This window comes from Dromaius novaehollandiae, chromosome 6, assembly GCF_036370855.1.
Source record: "Dromaius novaehollandiae isolate bDroNov1 chromosome 6, bDroNov1.hap1, whole genome shotgun sequence".
Taxonomy (NCBI): Eukaryota; Metazoa; Chordata; class Aves; order Casuariiformes; family Dromaiidae; genus Dromaius; species Dromaius novaehollandiae.
In genome coordinates, this window is record NC_088103.1 from 24,669,211 (window position 1) to 24,684,748 (window position 15,538).

Genomic DNA, 15,538 nt, shown 5'->3' on the forward strand with positions numbered 1-15,538 from the left:
ATCAGCTGAGGCATGGAGTGACCTCAGGAACACAAAGTCTTGACCCACTGTCTTCCCATGCCTGATGGGCTGAGTTCACCTCTTATGCTCAAAAAGGTGAAAGGAGGAGATTCCCCTGCTCAGAAAGGTTTGTGGGCAACACAGGTGGGGTTTCTGAATTCACTGACAGCTAACCTGCTTGTGTTTCCGTAAAGGAGGGCAACAACAGCAATGGGAGAGAAGTTCTAGGTAAACGTTTATTTCTGTGGTATTCGCAGGCAAGGAGGCCAGAACACTTTTGCAAGTCTATTTCTTGTCATTTCATCTGGAAAGAGCTACTGCCACCTCTGAACTTGCAATTATCCCAGCACCCACTCCCCGCAGATCCTTGGCAGGGGCAGCAGGGGCAACAACAACTCAGTCACTATTTCTTTTATTTAAGGTTCCAAACCTTTCCCCTGAAGGAACATACAGGAATTTCTTCCACAGAGAATGACTGTGAAGGACTTTAGTGAGAGCTGTCATCTCTGACAGTCTTACAAAGAAGCACAGTAGATGCCTGGCATAGCTGAGTTGTGTTGCAAAGCAGCCAGGACTTGGGTGCCATCCTAGTGCGCTGAAATGGCCCCAGTCATGTTTTCCTTCTTAGCTACCTACCTAAAGAAATAAGTTGCACAGTAGGTACAGAAAGGAGTCAGTGCAGTTCTTTAGCTAGTGCTATGCACAAGGTCAGGTGCTGGCTTTAAAACTGGTGGCTGCCAGCATGCATAAGTAACTCAGATAAACCAGGTGATCTGTGGGGACCTGATGTGCCCCAGGACTTTCTGCCAGAGGTCACTAATCTGTCAGACCTGTCGCTCTGTTTCAAAAGCTTCACAGGTCACTTAGACTGAATGGAAGCAAGCTGTAAAAATGTCAAGTGGCCTCTCTACTTGGAAAACCATTTCCTCTTTAGTTCACCCAACTATATCCATTTGTAAACAATCCATCTCCCTGTCATCCACTCATTGCTACTAAAATGCTGAAAGCAACTATCTCCTCTTCTAAAACATACATATTTAAGCAATGAATGACTCTTTAGAGAGAGTCCTTGAACTCAGTTATCATTTGCTCAGCACCTATTTATATGGATTTATCATTGCCTGCTGCAGCTGTAGGGGATCTATGGCATTTCTGGTCCCATTATATTATCAAACTATCATCTGTAGGAACTTCACACATTTGCCAGTAGGAAGACTGGAGAGCACCTTGTAACCAAAGGACCTGAGAACTTTGTGCTTTCTGTTTAAGGACTGTATGAGATTAAAGCTTTGTCATAATTATTCCTTTTCATTCAGCTTTTCAGTGAATCAAGCCATATAGGTACTCTCATGTGTTTTTCAGTTCTCCCACTGGAAAAAAGTGGAATTCTGAGGATTAGGTCTCTTGTGTAAATATTCACAGCCTCCACATGGGAATGTGTTCCTATACAAATGTGAGGTTTAAAGTGACAGTTCCAGTAAAACCGATTTCCAGGACAGTGATTTTCACATCTTCACAAATTTCTGCCCATGTAGATGGAGGCTGTAACTGGTGCACTGAGAAGGGGCCATGAGGCCTTTCCATAACCTCCCAAAGAAACATATTGGGCTCAAGGTTGTCCTGGCTGTTTAGGAAAAGTCCTTGCTCAGGTGGGGCAGCACAAGAGCCCTGGGGAGCCCCTGTAGGCTGGGGCAGATTGGCATGGCTTTGGGAAAGCAGTCTGTCTGCAGAGCCTCAGTGCCCCCCAAGCAGCCCCCCAGCATCACCAGGATCAGGTCTTCAGCAGGCCCGTGAAACATCAGGAGACAGGGAAATCCTCACCCCATGAAAGTCAATGGCAAGGCTCTGTGGAGCTAGATTTCCCTCTCAGAGGAGCAGTCGGGGGGGGGGGGGGGGGATGGTTGCTGGTTTCTTCAATGGCATAAGAGTGATTTGATTCTCCCAAGTATTGGGGGTCCTGTCCGTACAACTCCCTGTGCCCATGGGACTATGCAAGGCACAATCAAGGCCCCTCTAAGAAAATAACACAGCTCCTGCACACTGCATTGGGGCAGCTGATGGGCTAGCATGGAGAACGAAGTGCTAACACGGCCCCATAACCCTGCTGCACCCCTCAGCACATGTGGTGGAAGAGTCAGCAGCAAAAAATGCCTATTGTTTCAGAAAGGAAGTGACCCTTTTTCTCTTAAATGGTGGGAAATTGAGACCTCATCATTGGCAAGAAAAAAATCCCCTCTTTGCAGTGAAAGGGAAATACCACCTGAGATGTATTGCCGACAGTATCAGAGAACACTTAGCAGGCAACAGAAATAAAGGAAGATCCTTTGTAAAGGAAGGAAGGAAAATGAGGGAATGCAAGGACTGAATGGCAGAGACAGTCTTTCACTTCTAGGTCATCAGTTTAACTCTAGGTGCTAGTCACTGCTGCCTAATAATGCTTCAAAAGCTTGTATAGGATGATCATCTCTTACTGTGCTCAATCCCATCACGGAACCTGTCCTGACAGCACAGGATTGAATCCTTGACACAGCTGGAGCCAGGCAGGGTATGCCAGTCCTCTGCAGGGTCCTGAAAAACCCCTTCAGGGGCTTAGCTAGTGCATCTTGCTCCCATGCTCAAGATGAGGCATACTAGTGGGAATGAATGGTTTGACTTGTCTTCCTTTGCAGGGCAGCTGTGCTTACCTAGACATTTTCATCTAGCAAAGTCACTGGTACTGCAGTGACCCAAGTCACTGGTGATGCCCACTCTTTCGTGCTCTGTCCCTGTGCCACGCTACAGTTTTAGAGCACTGGAGTGAAGCTCAGAGGGGGCTGTGTCTCCTGTGCTGCACAGGAGCAGGGAGAGGAATGGGCTGAGCACGTCTGAACTGCTCGTCTAGCGCCTCTGCCTGGGACTGCGGCCCTCGATAACCCTGCTGGCACCGCGCACCACGGACAGGTTTGCTGCATACATGAACCTTGCAGCAGCCCTGGCAACAAGCAGAGGGCTGCAACAGCTCTAATGCTTCCATCACGCACTGGTACCACAAAGGCAGATGGAGAGAAGCAGAGGTTTGGCTGTGCCAGCCACTGTGCACGTTTGACACAGATACTTCCCATGCCAAACCACCTACAAATCGGGATGAACATTTGGAGAAAACAGGTGGACACATGGGACTGAAGCAGGGAGAGCAGCACAGGGCAGCATTATTGCTGACATGATTAGCAGCATTTGCACTGCACCAGCTGCTCACAGAGCACTGTGCTGCCACTGGCAGTGCCTGTCATCCCACTGCCCACCTGGCCCCTTCCCACCACCAGCACTGCCGTTAGCCAGATACACGGGCTCAAGGGTGTATGACTGCACAGGGCATTTGCTTGTTTCGGAGGCCAAGGCCCACGCCTGGGGCTCTGTCAGAGGTTAACAGGGCTTGCACAGAAAGAACAGCCAGTGAAATGCTGCTTCAGGCCTCTTTCTTCCCTCCCCACCGGGCATAGTTACAAAATAAGAAGCTGGGCCTGGATTTTGAATGCTCTAGAGCTTGGGGAATTGAATACAGGCCTTGGCTCCCTTCACTGGAAGGGTGGGAGCTTTTGCAGGAATTGGACCTGGGCAGGACTGGGAAAGCCTGGGAGCTTGTTCAAGTGTCTCTCTTGCATACAGCTTATTTGGAAGAAAGAAACTGCTTGAAAACAATTTAATGCTTTGACATCCATCCTCCTTGCTCAGGTCAGAGATCTCTATAACTAGGCTCTGCTCTGGCAGCTACTGGTTATTGTGCAACAGGAAAAGTACACTTAGAAAAGGGCATCTGCGATTTTAAAACAAGACTCCAAGGACAGGCAGGGAAGCCTTGGGACAGCAGATGATGTGACAATATCCACCTTTAAAGGACTTAAGTGCCTCTGCCAGGTTTTGCTAACTGCCAACAGAAGTATCCCAGAAAGCCATTTGGAAGTGAGGCAAAGGGAGGTTCTGGAGATTTAGCTGGGACACATCTATTACTTTCACTCCCTGTTTGTTACCTTCAGCTGTTAGCTAGGTTCCCATTACCACCTCCCCATGAGATGGGAGGCAGCCTTACCCTCCAACTCTGCAGGCACAGGAAGGCCAGCAACTTGCCCAAGGTTACATGCATCTGTCACTATCCATTAGAGGCTTACATTACAGCCCAAGGAATCTTATCTCTGCTGTGATTAGAGAGCCATATAACCACTCAAGACAGCTACTAAGCAGGTAGCACAAGTCAAACTGCAACAACATTGGCCTGGACATGCATTTCCAGAGATACTGCAGGAAGCAATATTGGTTCCTAAGCACATGCACACACACACAACTCTGCTCCCTCTAACATCACCACACCAAGGTCCCAGCCAGCCATTAGAAAGCTGCATCTTTTAGTTTTGTTTAAAAAAAAAAAAAAAAAATGTGTGAAGCCAACTCAGGAGAAAGGAAGGGGCCAGGGAGGGGTGAAGGCCTGGCTGATTTCCCAGGGAGCAGTAGTATCAAATCTGGCTAGCCTCCAGCACAAGTGAATACACCATACCAACCTTAATGCCACCCTTCAGCTCACTGGAGTTCTTCACACCTTCTTTCAGAAGCCTCCATGCAGCACCACATCCTTACCTCTGCAGCACACTCACTGCCACACCACTTTCCCTGCTTTGCTGTGGGCCTACCAGTGGTGTTATACAAAGCACTTACAGGCCTATATCAGCTAGAACTAGCTGACACAAATCTGGTAGGTTCCCTGAAAGTTAGCTAATTTATAGCAGCTGAGGGTCTGGTCTGGCTCACTTGTTTTTGTAGCTGCACAGATGAGCTTTAATTGCACCTTTCTGGTGCTTGTTGGCAACGTGCTTGAAAGAGCTGAGCACTTGTGTGTGCCTCTTTTGAGATCTGTAACGGACCCTATCTGCCTGTTGGAAGAACCATGGTTTAGAGTCCATAACCCAGTTGATAAGAAGGAAGAAGAGACTATTTTTTTAGTGAGGTGAAGCAAGAAGAACTTGAGTTTCAGGTCACTACCATAATCATTGGAGGTCTCTCAGCTGTAGTGTAGGTGACCTCACTCACCATGGGAAAGTATTGTTGAGTGAATGAGAATGAGGTGCCTAAACGTGTTGCAGAACTCTGCTGTCCTTCGTGTCAATTCCAAACCTGTGGTAGAGAGATGATAACATTTTGCATTATCACAGGGATCTGGGAGGATAAATCCCCAGAAGTGCTCAAACACTGTGGTTACCAGGACCCGTCACTACCTAGGTCAATGGTTTGCAGCCTATAACTGATGAGCAACCAACTACTGCGAAAGCATTCTGCGTTGCTAGCGGCCAAGGAGCTTGGGAGAGTGAAGGACCGTGATTCCACAGCATAAAACTTTCTTAGTGCTGGAGTCAGTGGCATTTGGGGAACCCTTGCGTGAGGGGTCAGAGACTACATCTTCTCGTTTGTTTATTTTTCCTCCTCCCACCAAACTTTCTGGTACACATCTTGGCTTTTGTAGTCATCAAAAACATGAATTAAGGCACCTAACATTTTTTGTAATCAGTGAGACCTCATTTTAATATGTTGCTTCCTGATTTCAGACAAAGAAATATTTGTGTAGGCCGGGGTGAAACCGGTTAAGCAAGAAAAAAAGGGCCAGATTGAAAGACAGTGAGAGAATCTCCAATGAAATGCAAGCATGGCATGATTAATAAATGAAGGCAATCAGATGTCTGTGGGAAAGGACTACCACTGCATATAGTAATTTCTGGTGAGAATGGCTGCTGCATCATTTGTTCTTAAAAAGAAAATGCAGCCCAACAGCTGCTTTCTAGCTGACTCGCAGTGATTTTGTTAGCTTTGTTGTGCCATTTGGGGTGGTGAGGCTATCAAAATAGCCTGCTAGCCCTTTATTTTTTCACGCAATTACGATGCTTTGTCTCTAGCTGCAGACATGTTGGAGAAGGTGTTTGAGGCTGGGGAGCTGACCCTTTTCACTCCAAATCAGTAAAGATGCCACTCCACCTCCTCCCCCAGGCCCCTGGTGTCACTGATGGTGTTTTGCTGTCCGTGAAGCAGCAAGCCAGGCTCCTGATTGCTTGTCCACAGTTCAGGGACCAGCATCTTCCTCCCAAGAGGATGAAGGGGGGCTGCCCAGCCCAGCGCAGGCAGCTCCTGATGAATTTTCCCCTGGCATTTCCACAGGGCAAAGTCTTTCTCTTATCCTTGTCACAGCCATGCAGTGCCATAGCGTTGCTACCTGCTGGCACTGACTGTCCCAAACGTGGCTCCTCACAGTGGAGAGATGCCTACAAATGCTGCTAAGGGAAGCAGGCGCAATTCTCTAAGTTGACAGAGGGTTAAAAGCAGTATATACCCAAGTCCCGTCAAAAACCCATCAGATGGGATTCTTTGTCTCCCTCAGCCCCTTTTCAAATCCAGTGTAAAAGATTGAACCTATGGCTGCCTGTGAATGGTGAAGGGCATCTTTCAATGGTATCCCAAGAAGGCCTTAACATAAGATAGAAGGAATTTAAATAAAGTAGAAAAATGGTTGTAATACTTTGGTGTTAATGAGTCAAAAAATCTTCCTGGGCTGTGGACATTGCCATGAGTTAAAAATCTGGAGGAGGGAAGGCAGGGAAAGGGGTTATTTCAGAAATGGAGTTTTGTGCTTTCAGTGAAGGGGGGGCTGCGTGATGGAGCTCCCTTTGCTTTAATTCCAGCTGCAGGTCCCCTCTCTACTGACTTGTGAATGGTTATGTTTCCAGGAATGAGTTTCTGAAGCAGCTGCTCATTTGATGTCAGGCAAAAAGGAAGGAAAGTAGGAGGAAGGGAATGAAAGGAAATGAAGAAGGAAGTAAGATATCCTGAGAAGCGAATGCACTGTAGCCCTTTGATGTGCTCTGGGTCAGACAGTAAAGAAGGGAAAGAGATCAGAGCAACTGAAGTTTTGTGCAGCTGCAATTCATGGTCCCAAGTCCATGAGCAGATAGATTTGGATCTGAGATTTGCAGTTTGCTGAGGGATGGATGTGGAGCTTTCACACTGGCTCTCTGTGAACCAGAAGTCTGGGCAGTGAAATGCTGGATTCAAAAAAACACTAAGGAAACCTGAGGTTTCCTGATCTTCAACTCACGTAAATCAATCTTTCATCCAAAGACTGTTCTACAGATCATCCACATCACTGTGTGAAACAACTGTGATGTGGAAACAAGTCTTCTTTGTCCATATGCAAAAACCTCATGAACAAAGCTGCTCCCATATCCTTTCTCTTTACAAGGAAGGTAGGACTTCATTTAAAGAAATAATTTTATAGTTAAAACCATACAGGGAGTAAAAAAGATCTACAGTGCCTGGTTTAATTTTCCTATGAGTACCTGCTTTTCATCACCCACCTGTGCGCAGTGAACAGTGCTAACCAAACAGTTTGCAAATTACTTGGTGCAACCCAAAATTTGCTAAAGTCTGCAGAAATCCAGATTTAGTTTTGCCCTTTTCTGCTCTTTAACAATAAATTTAATCAGAGGAAATATTTTAGACTTAAATTAACATTTATCATGCTGAAAGAACATGTGCTCCTCTGCATCTGTACACATGAAATCACTGAAAAGTCATTTGAATACATGTGTTGTTTTCTACCTATCTACTACATCAGAACTCTGTGTGCATTTATGACTCCCCTGAAGCAGTCTGGGTCTATGAAACACAACACTTCTGTTGTAGCACTTCTGTTGTCTGTAAGCTAGCTTCATATAACTCAAGAAAAAACAATCAGGACTGCCCCCCCCACACACACTTCACTAGTGTAGACAGTTTTACCTTTCACGTCCTTCAGGGGATGCACTAGAATAGACTGAGTTCTGCAGTCTCTTATGACTATTTGTTTCTTTTTAAGCAGGTAAGAAGAGCCCACCTGCTGAGGACACAGTAGTGCTAACACATATGAAGATACTGAGCAATGAAGGGATTCAAAATCCAGGGTTAATACCCGAGCCTCCAGCTGACACAGACTGCACAGAAAAATCCCATCTTTCTGGTGTCAACCTCCCGCCAGACTGCCAGGGAAACCTGAATGCAGTGGCCGCACCAGCAAATCCAGATTATGCAGATACCCCAGTGAGCACAGACTATGTAGCCACACTGCCTGACCTCAGCACTTTTGAGTCCAAGTGCCATTTTCACAGATTCTCCAAATTTGAATCCGAGGACTCAGGGGTTGAACTGCCCAGTGGTGCTAATTCTCCATCAACGCCAACAGGTTCAGAAAAGAGCTTTGTGCTTCACGGCAGAGATTCATTTTGTGACTCCGGGGTGCTTAGCACCTCTTCTTCTCCAGAAATTGACCATCTGATAATGAGAACATGTAAAGAGCGGGCCAGAAAAGGTAGCCACCATGGCCCAGAGAGTGAAAAGCAAACTGAGTACTACAGCCAAGAGGTAGATGCTGTGCAGGTTCCTACAGCTTCCCTTGAAGACTTCGGTGTCCCTCAGGAAAGAGAAAGTCCCAAACAACATTTTGACCAAAGCAAAAGGCAACCTCTGGAAAAGCAACCTACCCAAGAGACAGACCTTCCCAGGGAAGACGCACTTCCTACCCCAGCTCCTGTTGAAGAGCCAAAGACAATTGCTGACCACTACCCAGAGACCTTTGGCAGCACGCAAGACCTTCAGATCCACGAACATCAGCTGAAGAAGTACCCCACAAGTGACAGTCTGGATGAATACATGGATGAATGCTGTAGACTGAGTGAGGTAAGAAAGACACATAAACTGAATCTTATAGCTAGGCTTGTCCAGATAACTCACTCAGGTTCTATTGTCTGTCAGCAAATTAGGACACAGCTGAGTTATTCAAAAACTCTCCCCTGAAACTGTAGTGATCAGCAAGTGGTTGCAATTGATTTTTAAAAGCTCTTTTCATGTCAGTGAAATTCTGAAGTGATTGCATTTATTGTGCTGGACAAAGATGACTAACAGCTCATGAGGATCGGATGTTTCATAGAGTCTTAGATGAGAGGATGTAGTTGCTTCTGCTGTTAAACGCGAAGGTTGTGAAGTTAGTCATCTTGCAGAGCCACACCATCTCTGATACATGGGATGGGGATCAGAACGTAGTGCCTTTTTTAAGGCCAAGTTACTCCTGTTCCTGGGAACAGCTGGACAGCTGTTGGGGCTCAGAAGTTTGGAAGAACTTGTCTAAGGGCTGGCTCATTCCTGTTCCAGCCTGGAGTTGACTCAAGGGCCTCTCTCTTGAGTAGTGAGTAAGCAGGGAATTTATGTGCAAACCCCTATCTTTGCTGTGCTGGAGATGGAGATCTCATTTTAAATCACCCACACAACTGTAGTGGAAACTTCTATATTTTGAGGCTGACAAACAGGCTTTGCATAACTGCAAAGACGTATCATTTTCAGCAGCTTGTCCTACTCTGAACTCTGTTTCCTCATTGCTGAGTGCACTGTGCAGCTGCTGAATCTGCCACGCAGCTACAGAATCACTTCAGTCACTGACAGGCGAATAAAAAGCCCGTCTGTGCACCTGCTCCCATACTGAATGCTGGCAAACGCTCACTCTGGTATTTGCCTGAAGCCCCACACCGACTTGCTGACAGGTTGCTGACTTGCTTACCTGCTGCAGCGGCTTTCAAGAACCAGTGATGAAAAGATCTACCTGGGGAATTAATTCTTTGGGGGACGGGGGGGGGGACACCAAAGAGCCCCATGAGCAAGGGGAAAGGATGGGGCAGGCTAGATGAAGAGCTGTCACACAGACACACCAAACACATCAAGCAGTGCATAATGGGCAGGTCTTTTCAATAGCTGCAGTGTGCTGCTTTTCTCTCTATTGCTCATCTCTAGTCATCAGAGCAGCAGGGCCTGCCACTCACATTCTCTTTTTTTCTTCAAGAAGGAAGAAAGAGGCCAGAAAGATGAATGTATTGAAGTCTTGTATCTTAAAGACATTTATTTAGGCATCCTAGTTACTCCCTATTTTAGAAGGAACTGGGTGCCTGCACCTTTTAAAGAGGTACTTCTGCTAACATTTCCTGAGTTTTTGGGGAACTGTGGATTCTGATGGCTCAACTGGAAATGTGCTACAGGGACGAGTAACCAGAAAGTGCTGGCCCCAAGACTCCTGAAAAGCAGGACTCTTCAAAGGTGCCACAGAGGGAGTCATCTCAAATCACTAATCAGGTCTGGGGAAGAGCAGCCTGAAGCTATCAGTGTTTGGGGCTGTTTTGCCACCACATGCCCAGCCATTGCTTCCCACTCTGGGGCCTTTGTTGCTGTGACAGTGATGAATTAGGATGGGAGTCAGGGAGGAAGCCAAGTGACAGGTGCTGTGTGCTGTCCATAAAATAAACACACTTCACTGTGACCTCTCTGTCCGGCCCTGAGCTGCCAAGCGACGGCCTTCCACTCCAGCATGCCAAACCCTCCTGAGCAGCAAGGAAGGTCAAAGATGGGCCCTGTAGGTCAGGCCCATCACTGTTAACATTATATATGTAGACAGAACAAACACCATATAATCAAACTGAGCAGCCTCCTCCTCCTCAGAGCCATCTCGCACATGCCAGGAGTAAGACACCTATTGGGCAGTGGTTCCCAGAGAGGTAGTGACCCAGCCTTTTGGCAGATAGCTGGGAAAAGGACTGGAGCAAGAGAGTTTGGACACGAGGAGACTTTATAAAGAAGTTACCAAAATTCCCTGTTGCGCTCTGGGGGGTTTGCAGCCAGGCTGACCTTGCCTGGCAGCTCCGGCTGCCCATGACATTCCTTTAAATCCTTTGTGAAATGGAGCCTCAGTTTCCCAAAGCAAAGCATTTAAATAAACAGGAGAATAAATTAGAAAGAAGCTGAAGAGGAAATGAAGCTCTCAGTTGCTTATCTCCCCTCCTTTTTAATATCCTCACTGGCTGAGTGCTAAAGCTCTGTGCCCCAGAGCACTTTTCTTTGTTTGTTTTTCGAGCTGTATAAATACAGCTGCGGCCTAGACACTGGGGAAGTCTGCCCCTCTCAACAGAGGGTCTTCAGGCTGCATATCTCAAGAGCAGCACTTTTCAGACTGCTGTGATGCCAGCTAATGCCCAGGCTGGCTGGAGCGATAAACAGTCGTGGCTGCTGCACAGCCCTGTGGCTGCTCCATTCTACGTGCCTGAGAGCGCAGGTTCTGCTTGTTGCAGCCCCGGGGCCTTGTCCCCTTGCTAAAACTGCACAAGTGTCCTCAGTGTCATACGGCAGGGGCAGGACAGGGTGCAGCTCGTTCAAAAACTGTGGCCCAGACAACCATCCAGCCCTACAGCTGATGGATGCATCCTGGTTCACCCCAGCTGAGGTTCTGCTCCATGCTTACGTTGTGGTTTTCACATTTTCCTGAAATCTGTCCCAGATACAGCCTGGTCCTTAGGAGCCAATCTCTTGTCTGGTCTGATGTGGTCTCAGGGACTCAGATATCTCCCAAAATGCAATCAATGTTGTTTGAAAGACAGCAGGCCAGTTCAGCATATTTCCTCTCTGTTTGGGTAGCATGGCAAACCAAACTGCCCCATCAAATTAATTCCTGTTGCATTAAAGTCATGTTGATATAAACCAAAGTAGGCACTCTTGTAACTCTGTTTAATGCCAGGATAAGCATATTATGGCTGATAGCAGCTTCCTCAGTCCTGTTGCTGTCTTTGGAAGTACAGCTTTCAAACAACAGGAGGGCAGCTGGGTTTTCCCAGCCTGGCTGGCTGCGGTGCAGCTGCCGGTGCTGTGCCTGCTGGCACGCTGGCAGCCGAGGGGGTTCGGCAGCTGGATGGGGACAGACCTTGATGTCCTCCCAGCCACCTTCACAGGTGAGGCCATGTCCTAGAGAACAGGAGGCTGTCAGAAAAACATGCTGAAAAAGAGAGTCTGGAAGGACCAAATGTTTGGACAATCTGGATTCATTTGGTGAAGGCTTTGGCTGAAAATATACATCACGTCATTTCAGTCTGGCATTTCTTAAACAAAACTTTTTGATCTTTTGTTTCGAACTGGCATTATTTTGAAATTCACCTACAGTTAAAAAAGATGGAAGAAAGTGGAAGCTGTTAACACATGGAAGGTCTTTGAAGCCTAAATAAAAGCATTTCCTTTTAAGCTATATTAAATGTTTTGGATCAGTTTGAAGATATATAGTTTTTGATGCTTTTGCTTTGCAAATCCCTCCTCACCCTCCATAAAGTTTACATTTAAACTCAGCCCAGAACCCTAGAAGATGGGAGAGGGTGGGAGCAGTGTCGCTATTAAATGAAAAAACTCATTATTCACACAGTGCTAATTACCCTTGGCCAAAGCAGTCAAAATACTTCTCTACAGAGAGTGCGAGGGTTCGGGGGAAGTACATGGCAACCTGTGACACCGTGCCTGTAGCCTGTGCGTGCCACTCGGAGGAAACTGGAAGTTATCAGCCAGCACGGCCATTCCTGGACAGCAGGGTGGAGCAGAAATTCAGAAATACACAGCACGATCCCTCTCTTTCCTGTTATTCACAAGCCTTTTGGTGCTGTCAGCTTCCACTGAAAAATGTTTCCCACTCAGCGCATGACGTCGCTGATCAATTATTCCAAGCCCGTGATGCGCGGTGTGTAATTACGTCCCTCGGCTGTTGGCACGGTTATTGCACTGCCTCCTCCCTGGCTGTGCTGTAAGGCAGCAGGAGCGAGCAGTGAGGGATTTATTGAGTATGGAGCATTGTATAACTCAATGCTATCCACAAGAGAAAGTGAAAAGCATGTCAAGAAGCACAGAAACCTAAGTCATTGCAAGGAGCAAGGAGAGCTCTAGTCTGAACGAAGCAGAGCTTTGCCTCCAAGCTAATTCAGCCTGCTGTCCTTGGCTCCTGCTGCCACATCCAGCCTGGAGTTTCCCAGTGAGCCCAACTCAAGAAAAGCCCATCACGTGCATCAAAGTAATAGCTTACAATTTAAATCAGGCAGGACAGAATGCTGGACAAATGAAAAGAAATGCAGATTTTGATTATACTTCAACTGGGCAAGAGACCTGAAAATGACTGTCCTTGCAGCTCCCACTGAACTTCGAACCTTTGTAGCACTTGGATACTGCAGCCTGCACTGTTATACACACACAGGGACTGAGGGACAGATTCCCAGGTCTGCAACCCTGGTGATTTCAGAGGGAAAACGTGATTTTACACCAGCCAAAATATTGACTAAAGGGCTCTAGATAAGAGCTAGATAAGAGCTAAATTCGCAGTGCAGATGTTGGTCCTCCATTTTTAGGCTTCCTAAAAAACCAATGGGCCAGCAAAACTGCTGATTTATTGCTATCTGAGCAGGGCTACGTGCACTGAAAATCTGTCCCCAAAACTTAATTGTGAGCACTCACACAGGCAGAGATCTCTTCTTAGTTACACTGATGTAAAACCAGCTTAGTGCCCCTTAGCCCCACAGGGTCAAAACTTTAGTGGTGGAACTCAGCACAGTAGAGATGAAGATCGTGGTGTCCTTTTTTTTCCGGCTGAGGGTCTGGTTCAATCTGATGTATCTGAAAGCAAAATCTGGCAGCTATTTATACATCAGGTTGCTACGTTCCTACTGCAACTTTAACAGTCTGTTCTAAAATTATGCCTGTCTGATCCTCTGCATCTCTACCTTCAAAACAGTGGGTGAGATGCTTTTCCTGCTTTGTTGGTACCATCAGCTCAAAAAGGGGTACACGGCTTTTGTTCCACACTATTCAACTACCTGCATGTGAAGAACAGGAAACATTTCAGTCCCATGGGTGAATGTTTTGAGAAGCTTCAATTGGGAGGACAGGGACTGGAAGGGCCTCATCATGGAAAATGTTTGTAGTTTTCCTATGGTTGCTACCCTCTCAACTGCTAGCAAAAAACTCTCTCTTAGGCGCTGAGAGAAAAATATTTAGACCAGAACGTCACAGAGCAGGTTCTACGCTGCATGTGGCATGAAGCATAAGATAGTGAGTACTGTTTAAATATTTCCAGTCTATTGAAAAGAAATTCCTGGAAGGGCCCCTGGAGAGGCAGTCTCTGAGCAATCATCTGGGAGGCAACCCGCTGGATTGCACAAGCTTTCTATATTGGATGCCTGCCATCTCTGAACCAAGCTGACCCTAATGGGCCTTGTGGCAGGGGGAGCAAGGTGAAGCATCCCCCTTAAAAGCTCTTACCCTTGCGTGTTGACCCCAGAGATGGCTGGCCCTGCAGGGCTGGGCAGGCACTGAAGACCTTGCCTGATTTGCCTTTTGCTCATTTGTCCTCACTAGGACTACTACAACCAAATGGAAATTAAGTCCCTATCAGACAGCTCAGACTGCCTGCCCTGAGCAGCCTCTGAAGGATGGCTGTCAAATGGGGGCCTCCAGCGTAGCAGTTATACTGGGTCCAGCCTGCAGTGTGCTTTAGGCCCTCCACAGGGGTAAATCCCCCTTGCCTCATGGCCTGGAGCAACTGCTCTACACCTTCTCCCTCTTTTCTTCTGGGGACCTGTGTTCATTCTTACTAGCTTGAAGTTCTCTCTAACTTCAGAGCTACCTTCTGTTCTCCTCCACCTGCCTTTCTCACCCTATAAACCTAGCAGCCGTGAATACGGAGTAGCGTCTTACGGTAATAGGTGCTGGACAAACATGAAACAAAAAGACAATCCCTGCCCAAAAGAAGTCATAGTCAAATGCTTCGTGTTTTCTCCCCATTTCTGAGATTATAGCCAAACATTTTAAGGTATTCTTTTTTACAAGAACTCGCCCACCCCTTGTGGTCTTCTCTTGTGTTTCCACAGCTCTCCAAGGGTTGGGTTTGTCTCTCTGTAGGGCAATATAGACCTGCAAGGCATCAGTGACCGCAACAGCAAACTGACAGAACAGCGATTTGCTAAATGCACAAAAAGAGGGAATAGATTGGCAGAAAGCCTACATTTTCAAGGAAAATGAGGAATTTCTGACTGCCCATTTTGGGACAGCTTAGAAAGGCCTGATTTTCAGAAGCTGATACTCAGGTACTTTCTGAAAATCATGCTTCTGAAGCTGGACACACCAAAATCGCTAGCTGCTTTCAGACGTGTTGGCTGCGGTGCACAGATCCCAGCTCTTCCCAGCCGGCACCGCTTGGGCTCTGTTCTCCCAGCAGGTCCGGGGGCTGTGCCCCCTCCCACTGTACAGACACAGTAAGGAATCTTTTTTTTGTGGCTGAATAACCTTTATCCTGCCACCACTTCTACAGGCTCTGCCCAGGAGGAAAATAAAAACCATGAACGTGAATGACTGATTGGCGTGGAGTCATCATAGTTTTTCATATGATTTCATGTGACCTATGTCCCAGCCTCAGGCACAAAAGCATCTGGACATAATAATACCTATTTATAAATAACATTGTATCATCATTTGTTTAAAAAGAAGTAAATCCTAATGTTGATTATTTTTGAACACACCATGAGCTTTCTGACATAATGAAAAGACAGGAAGAGTCTCAAAGCTGGCATTTCCCCAAAAATGTAAATTGTTGTGGGAAAGGAGACAGAGTAAGCTTCCTGCTTTTGTAGGGGGAACTTATTTTTTGAAGTAAGAT

The 15,538-nt window shown here is 46.8% G+C and overlaps 1 protein-coding gene across 5 annotated transcripts in view; it reads left to right on the forward strand.

Annotated features, from left to right (window-relative positions):
• The window catches only part of LOC112980235 (uncharacterized), a 36,251-nt gene that overhangs the window by 3,429 nt on the left and 17,284 nt on the right, over positions 1 to 15,538 (forward strand). For 3 of the 5 annotated variants that reach the window (XM_064513883.1, XM_064513885.1, XM_026094936.2), the window contains exon 2: positions 7,868 to 8,724. In XM_064513883.1, coding sequence (XP_064369953.1) covers positions 7,868 to 8,724 — 857 coding nt within the window. The remainder of the gene's footprint in view (positions 1 to 7,867; positions 8,725 to 15,538) is intronic. The other 2 variants (XM_064513884.1, XM_026094938.2) reach the window with 1 other exon arrangement.